Source organism: Peromyscus eremicus, chromosome 4 (genome assembly GCF_949786415.1).
Source record: "Peromyscus eremicus chromosome 4, PerEre_H2_v1, whole genome shotgun sequence".
Taxonomy (NCBI): Eukaryota; Metazoa; Chordata; class Mammalia; order Rodentia; family Cricetidae; genus Peromyscus; species Peromyscus eremicus.
The window spans coordinates 77,972,315-77,992,335 of NC_081419.1; the positions used below are offsets into that span (position 1 = coordinate 77,972,315).

General features: G+C 45.6%; 1 protein-coding gene across 2 annotated transcripts in view; it reads right to left on the minus strand.

Moving 5' to 3' along the window:
- Ehf (ETS homologous factor) overlaps window positions 1-20,021 on the minus strand; it is a 40,174-nt gene that overhangs the window by 1,241 nt on the left and 18,912 nt on the right. For both annotated transcript variants that reach the window (XM_059261015.1, XM_059261016.1), the window contains 7 exons: window positions 17,893-17,992; window positions 12,954-13,199; window positions 9,975-10,037; window positions 7,582-7,650; window positions 7,399-7,467; window positions 1,481-1,543; window positions 85-280 (listed from right to left, as the gene is read on the minus strand). In XM_059261015.1, coding sequence (XP_059116998.1) covers window positions 85-280; window positions 1,481-1,543; window positions 7,399-7,467; window positions 7,582-7,650; window positions 9,975-10,037; window positions 12,954-13,199; window positions 17,893-17,989 — 803 coding nt within the window. In that variant the 5' untranslated portion in view covers window positions 17,990-17,992. The remainder of the gene's footprint in view (window positions 1-84; window positions 281-1,480; window positions 1,544-7,398; window positions 7,468-7,581; window positions 7,651-9,974; window positions 10,038-12,953; window positions 13,200-17,892; window positions 17,993-20,021) is intronic.

A 20,021-nucleotide genomic window follows, 5' to 3' on the forward strand; every position in this document is an offset into this window, starting at 1 on the left:
ATGAGTAAGGTGGCCGTTCAATCTGAACACTGCAGGAGCGCCTGCTCTGTGGCCTTGCCATTGGAAGAACATGAAGTTGCTCACCTCATGGCCCGGCTGAGCTTCTCATAGGTCATACTACTGTTGTTTTTCTTTTTCCCCCACAGCTGAGCCACAGCCTCTGACTTTAGGAACCTGAAGATGCCTTCTGAACGGTCTTCCCATTTGATCAGCCCTGGGTTCTTGTCTGGGCTCAGGAGAATGTCTCGAATGAACTCCCATAAGTGAGTCCCTCTTGGGTCTGATGAAAAGCAAGACACGATGACTTATTAATAGCTCAAATCAGAGAGCAGGAGGGAGAGAGAATGTGGAGTTACAGCTTCTTCCTTGAGATACAGAATCACCAAATAGTCATTTTAGAATGAACAACTGGTATAGTCAAGGCATGGGAAATTTCAGTGGTTTAACCAATGTGGCACAACCAACCACTGGCAAAGCCAGGACTAAAGAATTGGTGTTAACCATGTAATCCAGGCTGAGTTTCTCCTAAATATTGTTCACGAATAGACTGGGCTTCATTTCAGACATCGATCCTCAGCCATTTATCTAATACCTCCCTTGGTTACTCCAACCCTACAGCTGTGCTTCAACCATGGCGTCAGGAGAGCATAGAGTCTTAATACCAAGAGCATGTTGGATAGAAGGAATTATCAAACAGGGATCAGGGGAACCAACTTAAAAGCTAGGCATCTCCTGGAATTTGATTTTACTTCCAGGAGATGATGTCAGAGCCCCTACCCCATGGGACTTGGGGGACAGTATGAGTTTACCTTTATGGGACAAGCTGGTGGAGCAAAGACACCCTAAGTCTCTGTCAATTCTTGATTGTACAATCTTGACAGTCCTCTGTGCCCCCTCTAGCCTGTGGCTCTGATAGTCCGTATATGTTCATAAGGGTTTTTGGTTTTTGGTTTCTGGGGTTTGTTGTTGTTGTTGTTGTTGTTGTTGTTGTTGTTGTTTTGAGACAGGGCTCTGGAACTCACTTTGTAGACCAGGCTGGCCTCAAACTCACAGAGATACCACCTGTCTCTGCCTCCCAAATGCTGGGATTAAAGGTGTGTGCCACCACCACCTAGCTGTTCATAAGCTTTTATCCCTGGGGAAATCCAACTCCCAGAGAGCAGAGTTGAGTCTTCAGAACAAACAGTCGTTTCTTGGGACAAGACCTCCCCCAAAGAAAGAGTGATGCATCTCAGACACTCTTTTCCATCTCGCTCCTTGCCCTATCCTGTTTTCTCCTAGGCAAAGGGATGTCTCTAAGCTTCTGTCCACAAGTTCTTATCCACTTAGTGTCCTAGTTTTAGAGAAATTAAGATGAGGAAGAAATCCCCAGGAGGTCCCACTTTCAGAAACAGTCACATAAGGAGTCCCTTTGACAGAAAACAAGCCACCTATAGAAGGAAAGGAACAGAGATAGAGGGAATAGTGCCAGGCAACTTACTGTGCTTTTTGGTGTGAGACTTTACAGGGTGGTCTTGTTCCTTTTTCATATCAGGTGACTCGGCTAAGGAGAAAAGTGAGAGCACCTCAGTTCACACACCTCATGTAAGTATTGTTCTCATCACACACCTCGTCAATGTTCACTGACCACCCACTGCGTGTCAGTACTGCCTGGCTGTGTGGCAGTCATAAAACAGAGCATGCATGCCATGGAGAAAAATAATGCAGGGTAGAAGTGGCGGTCGAAGTAGAGAAGTGGAACTTGTTTGCAACTTAATACAACAGAGTCACAGAAGAATTCTGTGACACAGGGACCCATGGGATGTAGGGGAGGTGGCCACTGGGAGAATCTGGGGACAAACTTTCCATAAATGAAGACAGTAAGGACAAAGGGCCTCAGGTCACTGTGCATTGAGTATTTACACAGCACAGAAAGAAGCCAGTGCGGATGTAGACAAGGGGCAGAGAGATGGGCAGAGATCGTTAATGCCTTAAAGAAATTTCTGAAAGGACTTTGTTCTGCTTCATTCTGAGAGAGATGGTAAACCATGGAAAGATTTAGGTCATCCAAAGGTTGTTTTTATAACATAATACAAAAATGTAAACACTCATAACAAAGGAGGATAACGTTTAAGCTAGAGGAGTGCCATTTTTTGGCATGCAAAGTTACATTTTAATCACCTTGACAAAGGGGCCATTGAGTGGCCTGAGCCCCAGCACAGAGGGCCACAGTGGACTATGGAAACACAGATTAGTTTAACAAATGACTCTTTATGGTAACCCTTTCACTGTCTCCATAGAGGAGAAGACAGAGGCAGATCTATGATGTGAAAATTCTCCTAAAAAAAAAAAAAAAAAAAAAAAAAAAAAAAAAAAAAAAACCTAAAACACTGATGTTCTCAGGTATATATGACAGGTTGAAAAGTTTAATCCCAGCAAAACAACAAGCTGAATGATGAAGGCTAGGGATGAAGAGGGGATGAGAGGAACAGCGGGAGACTAGATAACATGCCACAAGAGCAGTTTCCCTGCAGGAACAAGGTCAATTGTCTACCAAGCAGTAGGATGAAAACATAATGCCTGGCGCCTTATTACATAGATTTACAAAGAACTAGAACCAAGAAGTCCCAAGGCTCCCAACACTGAGACAATGAACATTGAAGAGGCGGGGATGCTAGCTAGCTACCAAGTCTGATTTGATTATCACATATTATACGCAAGTACCAAACTGTCACAGCATGGCTCATAAATGTATTATTATTATAGATTAATTTTTTTAAAAGATGAAGAAGGGACCGAAGCGATCGTTCAGCAGTTAAAAGCACTTGTTGCTCTTGCAGAGGATTTGAATTGATTCCCAGCACCTACATGGTTCACAACTACCTATAGCTCCTAATGCCAGGGGATCTGATGTCCTCTTCTGATTGCCACAGTCACCAGGCACGCCCATGGGACATGTACATATACAGGCAAAACACTCATGTGCATAAATTAAAATAAATACATCATTAAAAGAACTGTTAAAGGAAAGGAAAATAACAACTTAGTGGCCCTCCCCCAGGTGAGTCTGTCTGTCTGTCTGTGTCTGTGTCTGTGTCTGTGTCTGTGTCTGTGTCTGTGTGTGTCTGTGTTTGTATATTTCCAACGGTGCCTCAGGTATTGTGTGGACCATTGGTGATCTCATCCCAAGGCCCATAATCAATAGCTATTTTGATACAAAATAGTCCCTAAACACAAGTCAATCCTTTAAAGAAATTAAGCAAAATATGCCTCTTCTTGTGACGATATAGTAGAACTTCCTAAAATAAAGATCTCTGTTAAGACCTTTGAGAGCATTCTAGATTCATCAACACTGTGTGCACAGGGAGGGGGTCCAGGCAAGCATCTGATAGAGCAGGCCACTATTCAAAAAAGAGTTTATGAGCCACAAAAGTTAAAGTGACTAAACAGGCTGAGGACATGGCTCAGGATTAGAGCACTTGTACAAGGAAGGCCCTAGGCTTGATCCCCAGCACCACCAAAAGTAAAATGATAAGATAAAATAGTTAAGAAAAATAACTCCTATTTATTGAGTTCTTGTCATGTACCAGACACGATACTAAACATTTTCCATGGCTTATCTTACGTCATTCATAAAATAATGATATGAGGTAGGTGCTATTATATAATTCATACAAAAACCCTGTAAGGTTGGGTCTGCTTCTATGGAGGATCCAAGAAAGAGCCTAAAAGTAGAGCCAGGCTGTAAATACCAGTAGTTGGATCCCAGAAGCTTTGCCCATAACACTTTCCTAAGGGGAAGGCTCTTTGGTCACATAACACACTTCTCAAATGTCCTTCCAAGAGCCAACCTACTTCTACAGTGTCTTCACACACACACACACACACACACACACACACACACACACACACACACACAATTCCTATGCTGCACTGGTTCTATACTTCCCAGTGTGTGGGTCCACCTACCTATCCATCCATCCATCCATCCATCCCTGAGCTTCTCACACTTCCACATTCCTAGCAGGTTTTCCAAAAGTCACTGAGATGAGAAGAGGGATTAAATAAAAGAAAAACTCCTCATTCTGAGTAAGAATTGCTCTCCTGGCATTGGTGCCAGCAGGGCCTGGCCTTATGTGGTTTTCTCTGAAATCCAAAAGGACCAATACGCGGAACTGGAAAGGACGCCTCTCTCGGCCCCCTGCAGTTCACAGGCCAAGGTTGCAACACCCCACCAGGACATGATGACATTGAGACAGGTCTGGCACCCACCCCGGTTTCCCAGTGATACATCACCCTGACAGGGCCACGTTGTTCTGGAGACAAAGAATGGCATTTACCCAGTAGGCCACAAGCAAAGCTCATTTTCCAATGAGATCCAGGAGGGAACAGGGCCATGATTTCAGAGCCAGGGATGGCTTCAGAAAAACACAAGAGTTTCTTGGCCCACTGGCCTTACTCAGTACACAGGGGCTCCAATTTGACGCAGAATTCATCACTTTGGGGTTATGGTATCTTTGAGAATTGGATGAACACCTAAATGTTCTCCACTGGAAAATGCAAGTGTATCACACTAATGAAATTTCTTCAGTCATTTTGCGAATCCCTGGCTCACTTAGGGGGTTCATAGCCTCTAGGTTAAAAGACTGAATTGATTGTCTTTGAGATGTCAGCCTTTTCATCAAGCTAGACCATACACACACACACACACACACACACACACACACACACACACACACACACACATGAGGCCAGATGTTCCCATCCTCACATGGGAGAATAAGTAATCCAGGACAAAAAGATGAATGTTTCTTCCAGACATTCTTCTCCTGCCAGCACGCAGAGGAAGCCACAAAAACCCTACCAGCCTTACCTCTAAAGCCTTTTGATCTATGAGCTCACTTAATACAACTGCCTCTCTCCGCCCCCTTGTCCTCCCCACTGCCACAACACAAAAGCCAGACCTTTGAAGTGGGCCATATGGTCAAGTGATTCATTTTTATAAAATAATGGCTAGCTCTACAGAGGTTGTCCAGTCTGGCTTTCTCTTGTTTCTCTCTCAAGACACTTGAGGTCAAGGTGTCTGTGGGGGTCCAGGCAGAAGCAGTCCCAAGCCCTGAGCTTACAGTCTAAGTGGGAACCTCTGCTTTCAGCCTACCTGCTTCGCAAGAAAGCAGAGATTAGATGTATTTGCATATGAGTCAGCTGTGAGCCATTTCTTTACGGGATATACAAATCTTAGTGTTCTAATAGACTGTGCCACCCTAGCTTGAGGCTCAACAAGTCAGTAGATAAACACATCAAGCCTGAGTTGGCAGGACTGGCTTCTGCTTCTCTCGAGCAGATCAGAACACTGGTGGCAGCCATTTTATGGAATGGGCAGATTGAAAAAAAAAATCAAAACAAAGCCAGCTTCCCCACCTGCACTATCGAGGAGACCATCAGTTGACACAGAGCCTCGCCTTAGCTCAGCTTGAACTTGCATGAAAACATAGATAGATGTTTAACTGCACCCTATTTTATAGGAACTTGAAATAGCAAGACTAGGACAGATGGCAAAGGTCTTTGGGGGCATTCTGGCCCCATCCAATAGAGACTAAACTATTCTGGAAGGAACTGACTCATATATGGTTCCAATTTCTGTCCTACCAGACCTAAAATCCAAAGAATTCACCAACTGCAGACACCATGTTGTTGTTTTGTTTTGCTTTTTGTTTTTAAGATAGAAGGATTGAATTACTCATCTCATTTTCTAGCTGTTCCAGCGTCAGGATGATAATGGAGAATAGGAGACTGGAGATAGGGGTAGAGGTGAGGGGGACAGATTCCTACAGCTCATTTTAAGGAAAGGTCATCTAAAACCACCACAAATAGGTGGATGCAGGAGACAGCAGATTCCTGCTGTTAGAGCATGCAGGTATAAGCTGCTGCCTTGACCCCCTGCTGTTCTGAGATGCTAGAAGATCTAAGGCACAAAAAGTGGAAGGCAGACCCACCAGGCTGTGAGGTAACAGGGCTGTGACTTCCTGGGAGTTTCTGAGAAGCAGTTGGTTCAATTTTATCCTTAGTTGAAATCTTTTGCCACATTAAAGACCCAACAGGAGAGTCGTGGCAGGTGACGCCACAGGAAGTTGGGGTGGAAACTAGTGGGTGACTTGGGTGCTTTATTCAGCCCTGAAGCTGGGAGTCTTCTCTAGGTGACAACAATTGCTACGGAAAATTACTCAGATGGACTGATCCTCCATGGTGGCAGATACACTACCCCTTTTCTGACATTGGCCTTGCTTCCTGATCACTTCACAAATCACTTCAAGGGACACATACTAAATGCTTGGGGAACAGGGCTGCCTTCAGATCTCAACTACAATTCCAAAAGCACTTAAACTAGCTCCCAGCCCTCTCATTCAAGGGGCTTGATGGAAACAAAACTTCAAACTAAAAGCTCTCAATAGTTACTTCACACAACCATACATTCAACCAAAGCTACGGAAGAGGGGGTGTTATTGTTCAAGCCTATGCTGTCGTTCACACAGACCCTGTTCATTTCCAGTTCTGTCACTGCCCCCAAGGTCAGTTCCTGAAGAACACTTCTCTTGTAGATGATGTCTCAACTTCACAGATCCAAAGAGGCCCAGAAATAACCAGGTCAAGGAACAACACAAAATCTTTTGTTTAGCTAATTCTTATAGGACACGTATAAAAGTACCTGTTGTCTGAAAGCCCCTTCCCAGACCTAGCCCCCAATGTGCCAACATTGCTATGGCCTTTGAAAAAGCATTGCAGATAGTCCCAAGTTGTATCAACCATGACCAATGCAACTGATGAGAACATCACTGACACGGGACAGATGCTCTGATTGCAGAAGCCATCAAGGTTAGGCCTCAAAACGGGCTGGGCTCAGGGGAAGGGGGCATTGGGGAGCGGGAATGTGAGTGCAGGGCTGCTGTCCAAACTTTCAAGTCACTCTATCTGCAGACCATGCCCTCCGGTCCATAGGTGTTTAGAGTTCATTGTTCTCTAAGGCCAAACATAGTTCAAAATGTATGTTTGAGATGCAACTGAAAATGAAATCTAGTCTTCTCTCCAATAAATACAAATGCTATTACCAAGTTTATCTCCAAAGTAAGTTTGTGTTAAAAACAGAGGAAAATGCAAGGAACTTTCATTGTCTCAAGAGAGTGACTAGTTACACAGAGTGGTGCAGAAGAATACTTGTGGAGGGATGTGCGCTGACAATCTTTGATGTATACATACTAGCTGGGAAGTACAGCTACTCATTCAGATGACAATTCAGTTCATTCCCTCGCTTTTTAATGAGAAAGACTCTAGCTAGGTAGAAATGTAGGGTGGTGGTAAGTTTCATTGATAATTAGTAAGCACAGCCAAGAGGCAAACCCAGTCCATGTCTGGACAACTTACCAACTGGAAGGTGACTGGAGGTTGTCATGGAGATCTGGGCCCGGCAGAAAGTTTTACTGTCCAACAAATCTGCAGGGAACAAAAAAAAAAAGAGAGAAAGGACATTGAGAGACCCTCCTGACAACACAACACTGGAGCAGAGCGAGCATGCGAAAGGGCCTTCGGAGTCAGGGAGTTAGTTACCTACTGTGCTACCATAGCTGGGGTCATAGAGATAGTTTTCTTCTTTCCATGTGTTCATAATGGAGGGATCTGCAAGGAATGGAGAATGGGGAAGGTCAGCAATTGTTATCTCTGGGTTGAAGAATTCCCATTCTAAGTGTCTGCTCATCCAAGAGCATGGGAGAAGGAAGAGGCAGCCAAGAGGAGTAAAACTCTACTTCAGCTCGGTGCTACGTTCTAACCATGTCAGCCCATCTTTCTCCCAGCATCATGTGAATCGCTCTGCAATGCTTCTAACCTTGTGATGTACGCTCATTACATTTTCAGGCTAAGCAATCCTATCCTAGACCAACACTCCATTCTTCTAGAAATGCTCTAGCCTTGCTTGACCTCACTCCTGCCACATAATTGCCAGGATAATTTTACTCTGGAGTGGAGGGAAAGCTTTGTTGGGGATGAATAAATATATAATAAGGGGTTAAAGGGCATTCTTCTTTCTGGTGGTGGTAGGGAACTGATGGTGTTTCTTTCAGGAAAAAAAAAAAAACTGGCCAGCTCTCTCACAATTTCTTCACTGTTGAAATTCAAAGAGTAGCTAACCCTTAAGAGAGTGACGGCCACTGTTGTCTAATTTTTCTCCAAGTAGCTTAAGAGTTGATATAAAATTCTCAAAACTCAGGAGAAGGGGAAAAAATATTACCAAATCACCTAAAAAGCTTTTTATGAGTGGGCTTTTGCATCTCTGGGAGAAGCAGAAATGGCCCCCTCTCCCCGTTTCTTATCGTGTATGCTATGTCTCAAGAGTTAGTTGGAATGAGACACACTCTTCAGATTGTGGATAAGAAGGAAACTCCCTTCCACCTGCCCCCAAGTAAGCCCAACTCCCACACGATTGCCAGATCCAGGCCAGCTTCCAACACAAGAATTCTCTCTGCAGGCTGGCCAAGAGCTTGATGCTCTCACCTTGTCCCTGGCATCAAGCTCTGGGTCCCCAATCTGGGCTACATTGGCTTTGCCGATACCCAGGTTCCCACATATGAAGGCCAGAATGGCAAGCCACTGGCTGAGCTCTGTTTTGTTTTTATAGCATAAATGGTATAAAGCCTGACTCACTGGTTAAATCCTTCTGTTTACAACATGGGGATTTAGCTGGTATTTGAACTCACAGCTACGTGTTTGGACACCCTAAGCCCAATCTCTTGGGGTTACACCCTTTGTCCTTGTTGGGTCACCTTGTACATCTGTTGTTGTCTCTAAAAACAATCTCCAAAGAGGTTTGGGGGTGGCCCCTCTGTGAGCCTCCTCTCCCCTCTTCCTAGGGTGGACCTTCTCCACCCTTGAGCTCAGCTTTTCTGAACCAGCAACACAAGAATGTCCGGATGGTCAAGGAGGATTATCATCTTCTTTGGAGCCTCTCCAATATCACCCTGACCTTGCAGTAGGGCTATATGTAAGGCCAAGGCCATGGCCATTCTCTAAGCCAAATCCCGATCTGTCTATAGAGCTTGGGCAGGTCTTCAAAACACAGACCATCCAAGCTACAGGACAGGCCTAGGAAGGCTTAATTAACATGTTTGGCAGCTGGGTTTTTTTTTTTTTTTAATAATGGTAGACCAGGGCCCTTATAAAAGATTAAATAACTGCATGGGCTAATTTTGGTGCCAAGTGACTCAAAAACCACCCCCAGGTCAAATTCTGTCCTTGGTGACTAGCACGCAACCCTCTGGGAGATCTCAGGCAAACTTTGTCAGCGCGCATGGCCTATAATCTACCTGATGTGGACATAGGTAGTGACTCAGGACCAGTGGCACCTGCGTAGTTTTTTTGTGCCCATGAAGTTTGGGGGACAGAGGAAAGAGAACAGAAAATGAATGTAGACATTATGAAACCACAGGCTTTGTTCAGAGCCCAGGATAGGATCTTTCAAGTAGAAATATCCTCATGAGGATTGTGCTTTACAACTACCTTCAACATCCCTGTGGATGCTCAGTAGGGCCCAGAGACTATACTCCCTGCAGCATCAAGACAGGGCTCCCTCCTTGTGGAGCTTACTCCAGTGGAAGGTGGAGAACAAAGACTTCTACCTTCCCCCTTGCTTTTCTGAACCCAGCCTCACTCTTCCTGAGAAGAAAGCCCACCTTAGAGTCTGTATTTACTCAGCAACTGGCCTTGGATCTGGATGGTGCTGTGAGTGGTGAAGGATGGCTTACCACCTATCTACACATTAGACATAATTGGTGGTCATTGGTCCCAAGAGCAGGAAGAGGCTTATGGCAGGTGGGCCTTGGAGGCAGGGGAGTGACCTCCATGGATTCCCTGCCAACTTTTCTCCCGTGGTCTTCTGTTCTCCCTCCTCTTTTTCTCCCCAGGGCTTGGCCTGGCCAATTTGGCTCCCTCTGCCTCTCCCCACTCACCTGTTTGTTCAGTCTTGACAATGACATTGTGTGTGGACTGGAAAAGGTCACTGCTGCACTGGCCTGTGAAGGACAGATGGAAAAGTCAGAGAGCCCAGACGGAGTCAAAACCTGACACTTCCACAAGAACATAGGCTCTGTTGAAGAGCATCTGCTATCCTGCTGTCTTTCCTGGTTGGCCGGTGGGAGTCTCCCTAGCCAGCCTCGGCATACCCAAGTCTGGGACCATCTCTGGCCCCAGAGAACTGGTAGTCCAAGGCATCTGTACAACTGGGATTAATTGGTGTTAGAAGTAAGGAATGTCATAAACCAGAAGGCTACCTTCTCCAATACTAGGAGCTGCAAGACATTTGCTAGTCTAGTCTTGGTCTCCTCCTGTGTAAATTCAGGGGACTAAACTGATAGAGTTGCTTACATGACTTCTATGATATGCTCTCACACTAAGATATATGAAATGAAAGTGAAAATGCACAGAAAGACATGTTAACTTCACTAGCACTTAAGACTCTGATCTTAAACTCTTATCAACCCCACCTTTACTAGATTCGTCTATGAGTCACACCTGGAGAAAATACCATGAGCTTTCTTTCCTTTACCTATGCCTTCAGCACTCGCACGTGTAGTGCATGCCAAATAGCCTCCTCTTAACTATAATGTATAAAAGCACACATGTGAACGAGTATACAGTGATTTTCCTCCCTGCAGAGAGTATCAGTAGTTCATATTTCTGGCCTTCAGTTTTCCCATCTTTAAAATGAGTACAATATTTTACCATAAGTTTACTTGATAAATCAATTCACAGTATAAACATATTCATAACAAATATAAACTAATAGAATATGTATAGAAATTAAAACAACAAGCCCACAGTGGGAACTCCTACCATTTGGCACTTTGAGGCAAGAACAGTAAGACCAAGCAATTCATGGAAGGTCAAAGATGGTTACCACACCTCCCAAGCCTCCCTGCCTTAGGCATCAGTCAGAGCAAAGCTTTACAGGAGTGGGCATAATTAGAGGTGGTATTTTTAATTCTTCAACTATAAGTCTGCTCTTTGCAAAGATTCCTGAGGGTTATTTAAATAATAGAGCCTTGTTTTGTTTGATTCTAGTAAGAAAAAAATGAGTAACCACCGCCATGAGACGAGTGGAGAGAAGGGAATGCCAGGGTGCCAGATGAGGACATCCAAAATGACACCATGGCTGCCAGCATCATTGCCACACCCCCTGCTGATGGCAGCTGTCCACATGGCTCTAGAGCTCACATTTACTGAGCCCTACTTACTTGTCAAACACAGGCTCTGCTGAGATATAAATGCACTTTCTAATGGGTCAGTGTGTGCTTTCTCTCTCTCTCTCTCTCTCTCTCTCTCTCTCTCTCTCTCTCTCTCTCTCTCTCTCTCTCTCTCTCTGTGTGTGTGTGTGTGTGTGCGCGTGCGCGTGCGCGCGCGCGCGCACGCGCGGGCATGTATAAACTCTCACCATGGACAGTTTGCAAGGTGGCCTCCTGTGTGTGAGATGAGAGATCTGAGGGTAGAATCGTGAGGTTTTAGGAACTATTCCAGAAATCACTGTAGAAATAGCCCATGTGTTTTCAAGCCATTCATTCCGTTTTCAGAAGTATTTTAATTGTAGATCTATTTTTAAATATTTATTTTTTATTATTTTAATTGTGTGTGTCCTCATGTGTGTGCCTCTATATGTAGGTATGTGCACATGAGCACAGGTGTAGCATGGATTGTCATAGGTGTTGGATCCCCTGAAACAGGGGTTACAGGGGATTGTAAGTGCCTGATGGTTGGGTGCTAGGAACCAGCACAAGCCCTCTGCAAGAGCAGTGCATGCTGAGCCACCTTCCCAGGCCTGGTTACATACTTTTAAGAAAAGTGAGAAGGGGGAGGGTTAGCCTTCTCCCCTCCAGACACATGGATCGGAGTTTCGCTTGCCTTCTTAAATACACTGGACTCCCATTTTAAGAACATGGGTCTAGTTGGGTGTACTGGTGCATTCCTGTAATCCTAGAACATGGATGGCTAAGTAAAGAGGATTTTGAGTTCAGGGTCAACCTGAGTGACACAGAGAGTTCAGGGCCAGCTATATAACCACATAGTCCAACATAATCTCAAGATAACCAGACCAAATTTTTAAAAATTAAAATTAAAAAATACTGGGTCAATAAGGTTTTTTTTTAAACTATTGGTCTTTAACAAGCAAATTAATGACTAAGAATTAAGTTACTAGACTGTTTAAAAAATGTAAAGGAGGGCTGGAGGGATGGCTCTGCACCTAAGGGCACTTACTACTCTTGCAGAGGACCCTGGTTCAGTCCCCAGCATCCACATGGTGGCTCATAACCATCCATAACTCCAGTTATAGAGGATTCAGCACCCTCTTCTGACCTCTCCATGGGCACCAGGCACGCATGTGGTACAGACACATACACACACAGGCAAAACACTCAAATAAGTAATCAAATCAAATAAAAAACATAGGAATTTTTTTTAATGTGAAGGAAAATCCTGTCCTACTATGACAAGTATTCTGTGGATATTTGGCCAGCTCTGTCTCTCTGGAAATTAAGGCAGCCACAAGAAGATTTCATCAATGTTTCTAACGGATTAGACATGTCATACCCTAGAATTTGCACCTACTCTTTCCACTCTCTGCTACCTCCCTGTCCTGGGAAATGGTAGTCACAGTGTCACGTCTGACAGGGAACCTGGCCAGCTGTGGAGTCCCTCAGCCAGCTGTGGAGTCCCTCAGCCAGCTGTGGAGCCCTCAGCCAGCTGTGGAGCCCCTCAGCCAGCTGTGGAGCCCCTCAGCCAGCTGTGGAGTCCCTCAGCCAGCTGTGGAGCCACTCAGCCAGCTGTGGAGTCCCTCAGCCAGCTGTGGAGTCCCTCAGCCAGCTGTGGAGCCACTCAGCCAGCTGTGGAGCCCCTCAGCCAGCTGTGGAGCCCCTGTACTTCCCGGCACCACTCACCATTCCACTTAAGATGCTGTAAGTTGCTGAAGAGCAGCTGCCCAGCAGAGCCCGCTGCCCTCGTGAATTCCTGCAGAGTCATGCTACACAGGTGTTCTCCGCTGATGTCAAACTCCTGGAAAGGGATGCAGCTGGCATCCAGCTGGTTGGTGTCCAGGAGGTGCTGCAGCCATTCCCACACTTGGTATTTGGTCCAGTACTGCGGGTGGATTTCATGCCACTGGCCTCCAAAGAAACCACTAGAAACTGCAAAAATAGGATATGGCCCTGTGAGTGGCCCCTGCTTATTCCTGGGCAGTCTCAGACTCAAGAGGCATGGCTGTGGATAATATAATGGGGACCATAACCACAGTCCCCATCCTGTGAGGCTGGGGGCTGAATACAGAATGTGCTCGGGATAGCAGGCTCCTAGCTCATGGGGGGTTACCCGATAGTGGCAGGGCATCGTCATGTTCTTCCTAACGTGATGTCCATCTCTGAATACTAGATAATACGTGATACCTGAAGTACTCTAAGTTCACAGCCGCCCCACTCACAAAGAAGCACCAAAGTGAAAGAGTTGCCTATGGTTTCACCTATTTTCCAGCTGATTGTACATATGCAAATACATTCACCTTGCCAGAACACCTCATGAATACCAAAATCTTAACATCCTTACATAATGTCATATTTGCATATAACCTACACATTTTCTCTATATTTTTAATTATCTCTAGATTAACTACAATCCCCACAACAACGTAAATGCTATGTAAATAGTTCATGCTAGGTTGTTTGGAAAATGATGACAAGAAAAAAAAATTGTATTTGCTCAGTACATATGCATTTTGTATGTGTGTGTGTGTGTGTGTGTGTGTGTGTGTACATGTTTATGTATATGCAAGTGCATGCACATGTGTGTTGAGTGGGTGCATGAAGACTAGGAGCCAATGTCTGGGGTTTGGTATAGCTCTCCATTCACTTTTAGAAACAAGGGCTCTTCACTGAACCAGGAGCTCACCAATTTGGCTAGCCTGGCTAGCCAGAGAGATCCAGGGATCCCCCTGTCTTTGCCTTTCCACTGTAACTCCAGTGGAGTTACAGATGTGATCCACCACACCTGCCTGCCTCTCACAAAGGTACTGGAGTGGAGGGGGGCAGGTCTAAACTCAGATCCTTATGCTTGCCTAGCAAACGCTTTAGCCATGGGCCCATCTCTCTAGCCCAAGATGCATTTTTTTTTTTTAATTAGGAGTTGGTTGAGTCTGTAGGTGTGGAACCCTGGGATGCAGAGGGCTAACCATGACTCTTTCCTCTTACACACACAGAAAGACAGACAGAGACGGAGACAGAGACTCATCAAACACAGACCATTTTCAACCAAAAATGAGGCCTTCAATTAGGCTTCCTTTTCTCTGAGGGCTTTACTCTTCCCTGCAGTGACAAATCTCGCCCCTGACTGGTGGTAACTGCTCCAACACCCCTTCCCCACTCAGTTCCTATCAAAAGCTTCCTACTGCTCACTGAAGTAAGATCTAAAGCTGCCACGCCAGGCCCTGAAGCACTCTGCCAACTGCTTTCCAAGCAGCTAGGGTCCTGCGTTTTTTCTGTATGGTCCCCAGGCCCCTTTCTCTCCCACCCTTTGCTGCTTTTAGCTCTCCTTCTTTTGAATTCAGAGTCACAGTTTCCCCAACTTCTTTGAGAACTGAACTTCCAGGAGTCATGCTCAATGGCACCTGTTACGTCCTGCTTATCTTTACAGGCTTCTAAGTTCTGGCTTATTGTTCTTTGCAAACTGTATGTTCAAGGTCACAGACCTTATGTCTTATTCATCTTCACGTATCCATAAAAACTCCTTCGGAGCCATAGTGGGAGCTCATTACCTAGTCACTATGATTCGATTTCAGCTGAATGCTCGAGTAATGCAGGAATCCAGTTGTACTATGAGATAATTTGGATGAAGACGTAAAGTACATTCTAGTGGGTAAATTGCTGAACATGTTACATGTCAATGGTCCATGTACATGACTGCCTTGTGCTCACTTAAGAGGACTTCACAGAACTGGCCCAAGAGCATGCGAGGTCAAGAAGGGAGTACCAGCCTCTGGGGCTGTGTTTCAAGGCCACCGAGGCACCTCAAGGTCTTCCGAAAACACAGGTAAAGAGGAGGAGCCCTCTTCCAAGAAAGGTAAGCAGCAAAGCCAAGAGGCAGACACCTTGTACCCCAGCAAGCCCAAGTTGGGCAAATGTAACTGAACTTGAGACACACTCAAGATCTGGACCATTGCTGCATGGCCTTTCCTGGAGAGATGGAAACTAGTATCTGCTCACCCAAGACAGGATCCCAACAGCAGACAAAAGAATCAATACCAAAGTCTAGCTCAGTGAGCTGTTGAGTTTAATTTGGTGTTACTTATAGGCACATAGGTGAGAGGTTCCTTTAGGTGACTCTAAACAGCTGTCCCTCCAAAGGAGTCTTCTCCAGCCTACCCATCAATTGTTAACTGCTGCCACATCTTTAGAGAGGGATGGAGCCTTGCATACTGCGTTAGTTTTCCCATCACAAAGTAATGTTAGTGGATCCCATCGTATGTGGTCTTCTGTGAGAGGTCACAGCTATTCCAGTTTCTAGAAGCCACAGTTGAGCCATGATCAGGGGACAGCATTTTTATGAGGAAAATGTATTTGCAAGGAAAATACCCCTAACTGTCCCTTCAAAGTCATGCTGACTAAGTACTTAAAACTTCAGTGCCACTGCAATCAGTAGGGACTGCTGGCCAAACGCAGATCCCAGTCCAGGAGGTATGGGCTAAGGCCTGAATTTCTGCATTCCTCGCAAGCTTTGCCATGCTGCCGGACTGTGGAGTGACAGGGAGATTCAGGACTCTATCCCCATAACGTCTCGGGGCTAACCCTCTACCCTACCAGCGGAAGGGAAGGAAGGGGTGAGGCTCTTAGGCCATCTCACTTTTTCTCCCCCTTCCGAATCCAGCCTTTGCTTCCAGACCTCAAAAGCAATAAGAGCAAGAAGGCAAGATCAACCAGGACATCAAGGTGCCTGCCATTGCTACCTGCTGCTCACAGGGTGAGCATCTTTGCTCCCACCTTACAGCCGAACAAAGGCATTCCCCAGCCCCTCCTACAGGGGACAGCGCCAGGGCAACTTGAGGTCTACAGAAATTCTTCCCCAACACAAAGCTTATGACAGAGGTTTGTGTCCTTATTTTTTTATTATCATTGTAATAATATGACAAACATGACATTGTTGAAGGATGAGAACTAGGTTTTTGTTGATGATCTCTAGCCCTAAAATAATTTCATTTTCAATAACAAGTAAGCTGTGGGTTTGCCAACAAAAGAACAACTCTCAGGAGCTCGGTGGCGGGCCTGAGACACTCTCCCCTATGCACTCAATGGGAACCTAGTTGCAGGCAGCTTCTGATACTCTGTTTAAAGCTGGGAGACGAGAGCCACAAATTTGCCCAAAGTTGACTGGGAGAGGAATTCTCAGGCAGAGAATCATCAGAGTCCTTCATGTCAGGAAAACTGAAAACCCAGTGGGTTCTGTTCTCTGCCATGCAGCTGACCTCCCCCTCCCTTCGGTCTTGACACCCCCAGAGCTAAAGAAATAAAAGTGACATCTGAATTCTACTCCCCGATAAGTCCACCACACCAGTTTTCTCCAAGTCAAACAGTAGAGACGGCACCTGAGGCCTGCCAAGACTTCCTGCTCTCTTCGGAAGATTATCTTTTTCTAGGTCCCCTCAGCAAGTTCAAGATCTGCCACAGAATATGTAACTGTCCAGAAAGGGCAGCTGTTTTAGGAGACAAGTGACCTAAAACAGGAAGGCCACCTGTGCAAGCTTCCTGCCATGCTTGGCTGGGATTCCAAACTAAAAGAGGAGTGCCACGTGGACCTGCCACTCAGCAGAGAATTTCACCGGACCATACCCTCACTTCTGCTTCTCAAACTTTTCTCTCTAACAGGATACATCTGTGTGTTAAGGTAAACAAGAGCAGCAGCATGGGGTGAGGGAGTGGTAATTAGCAACAGGTGGGGGGTGCGCTGAGTCCCTAGGCCAGCATTGTTGTATACCCAGCAGCCTGGCTGTGCCCAATGCCTTCACAGTGAAGCATAGAGCCCCTGATTCAGCTTTCACTGGGAGCCACAGGCTGGATCACCGAACGTTACATACAAGGCTTGTCACGAGGGTCTCCCACTTTTGAGTCTGTGTGCTCCAGAGTAAAGTACTGGAAGACAGCACCCAGTTCCCTGACAATCCTCTCTTCCTTAAACTGGGAAGTGATGGTAAATAAGTTAGAAAGTTTCAAGTATTATAATCCTTTCTTCTTTAACGTGTGTGTGTGTGTGTGTGTGTGTGTGTGTGTGTGTGTTAAATACATGTGTGTACTCCTGTACACACTCACCCTCCATGATCCTATCTTGATATCCTAATGAAACACTATTGAAAACTTCAACAAGACGTCTCCCTTCCCTGGGATATCTCATCTACCACTTCTATTTCCACCCCGAATCTTTGCATTTTGGAAGGAGGTGGTGATCTATCTCAAATGGGCCTTAGCAGAGAGCCCTGGAGGCCTACAGAGAAAACAGCGTTAAAAGTTTCCTCATATAAGAAAGTATGGATCAGTGGTACAGTCTGTGATTAGCAAAACACTGAGTTCAATTTCCAGCAGAGAGGGAGGGAAGGAAGGAGAAAGGGAGGGGGAGAGAGGGAGAGAGGGAGAGAGAGAGGGAGGGAGGGAGAGAGGGAGGGAAGAGAGAGAGAGAGAGAGAGAGAGAGAGAGAGAGAGAGAGAGAGAGAGAGAGAGAGAGAGAGAGATTTGTCCCTAACCTCCATGTCATCACTGAATACAACCAGGCATCAAGTTGGAAAAGAAGTCAGACCAGGAGAGAAGGGGGCATGGGCAGTGCCACTGACAGCCGCAGGGCCCTTACCATTGCATGCGGAGTAGCTGTCTGTCCAGGCTGGCTGCTGGTGGAGGAGGTTGTTGGCTGGGTTGAGATTCATTACACCACTTCCTTCCAGAATCATGATCTGCAAGGGATCAAATAGTCACTCAATCAGCGCCTCTTATACGAATATCACTGGAGAATGACGATCATGGAGTTCATTTAAGAGAGAAAGAAAGACAACAAGAAAGAAAGAGAGGAAGGAGCATGTCCTTCCACCCATCGCCACAGCCCTTTCAGTAAAAGCAAAACTCATGGCGATTAAAACTTTCCAGGTTCAATTTTCATATGCATGAGGCAAGTTTTTATAGCCACCCATTCATAAATGAATAATCTCTGATCAGAAATGAGGCCGGGAAGAAAACGCAATACCTGCTCGCAGGGCAAGCCTGGCCAGTATCCAAGTGCTTCACAAAAGTGAAAATACCGGAGAGATTTTATTTGAAGTGTAATTTTGATCAGTGAAATCTCAGACCCAGCCCCTGTGTGAGACAACATCGTAAGTCCCCACCTAAGTGTCCCCCACACTTGAGGACACAGGAAGGCTTCCTCCATGCAGAGTCCTCCTTGAGATGAACTGGCCTCCATCATATCTTAGTAGAGTTTTTTTTTTTTTTTTTTTAAGCCTTTCAGCTTTGGGCTAAGATTAGGAATCCTTTGATTTCTGTGACAGACACTTCATCTTTCTGGTACAGAAAACTAAGATTTTATGTTTTGCTAAAAAGTTCGGGGTGGCTTTTCTTCTGATGGAGACCTGGAACATTCAACAGGTTTTGAAGCCATCCTCAAAGTGACTTCCTCAGATTCTCGATTGTGGGACCCAGGAGAACAGTTCTCATTCATAGCCCATCTGGAACGTTGGAGCAATGTAAAACCTCTACATCTCAGAGGCATTTATGATGTGCCTGCCCCCAAACTGGACACCCTACACACTACAGGTTGGAGCCTGGGAGTGTGTGCAATCATGAAAGGGAGGGCAGGCTCTTTTCTGGACCTCGTGAGGCTGTAAAAGTCTCTCGTTCTTCACACTTGATCTTAGCCAAAAGGCCGAGAAGCGATGCCCTTGTTTTTTATAAAATGTTGCGGCATGGAGAGCCACAAATCATGGCTTTTTTTGTCCTATTTGGAGAAAATTTTGCATCCTCGAGTGTCACCCATGTCAACAGATTGGAATGGTCCCCTCAGAGTAATCACATACATACACACACACACACACACACACACACACACACACACACACACACCTAACTGAGCTTCAGCTCCTCTGGTTGGTTCTATGTAGAACCTCAGAGAAAAGATATATAACCTTGAGAAAGCCTATAATACATTCATACATTCACGTATTCAGCAAATATTTATTGCCCTGATGAAGAGCTAGGTACCATCTGCAGGTTCTGAGGACAGAGCTGGCTTAGGGGTTAACCTGGGCTACACACCACTTGTAATTGTTGACTTCCTCATCACTGTTGCTTGGTGAGCATGTAGGCTCACACCCAGCGTGAGAGGAAAGTGAAGAAAGACAGGCAGAGTAGAAATGATAGACAATTCAGTTAGTGAAGGGAGGCTTGGGAGGGCACCCAGGAGAGCTTGAGCCTTCATCCTGGTACCTGTATGAGAGCTTCAAAGCCAGAAGAGCCGGGATTCCTGCAAGCTCTCCCATTTGCTAGCTATAGTGAGTGCTAGCTCACAGGGGTTACCCAACATCTTTTCACCCTCAGTCCCCCATGTGTGAAAACACAGATGGACACATCTAGCCCGGACACTGGTTACGGATCAAACACATTTCTATCCTTGCAGAACTTAGCACAAAGTTTAACAATTAAATGAAACCACTGTGGGGAAAGCGGCTACTTCTGTGGATAAGTTGGACTCAAAACAACCCCAGGCTGCCCATTTCTCAATCTAAAAAGGTAAAACTGATTCTTAAGGCCCCTTCAAGAAAACTTTTTTGCTCTCACCAGGTCAAACCTTTCCTTTCACACAGTCATGGAGACATTTTCCCATCGGGCTTTTCAGAACAATCCACCTCAGCTAATTCATCCATCGGGGACTTGGCGGCTGGGGAGGGACAGGGCCCAGCCCTGGCTCGTGTTTGCTCAAGGCTGGGTTTCTTC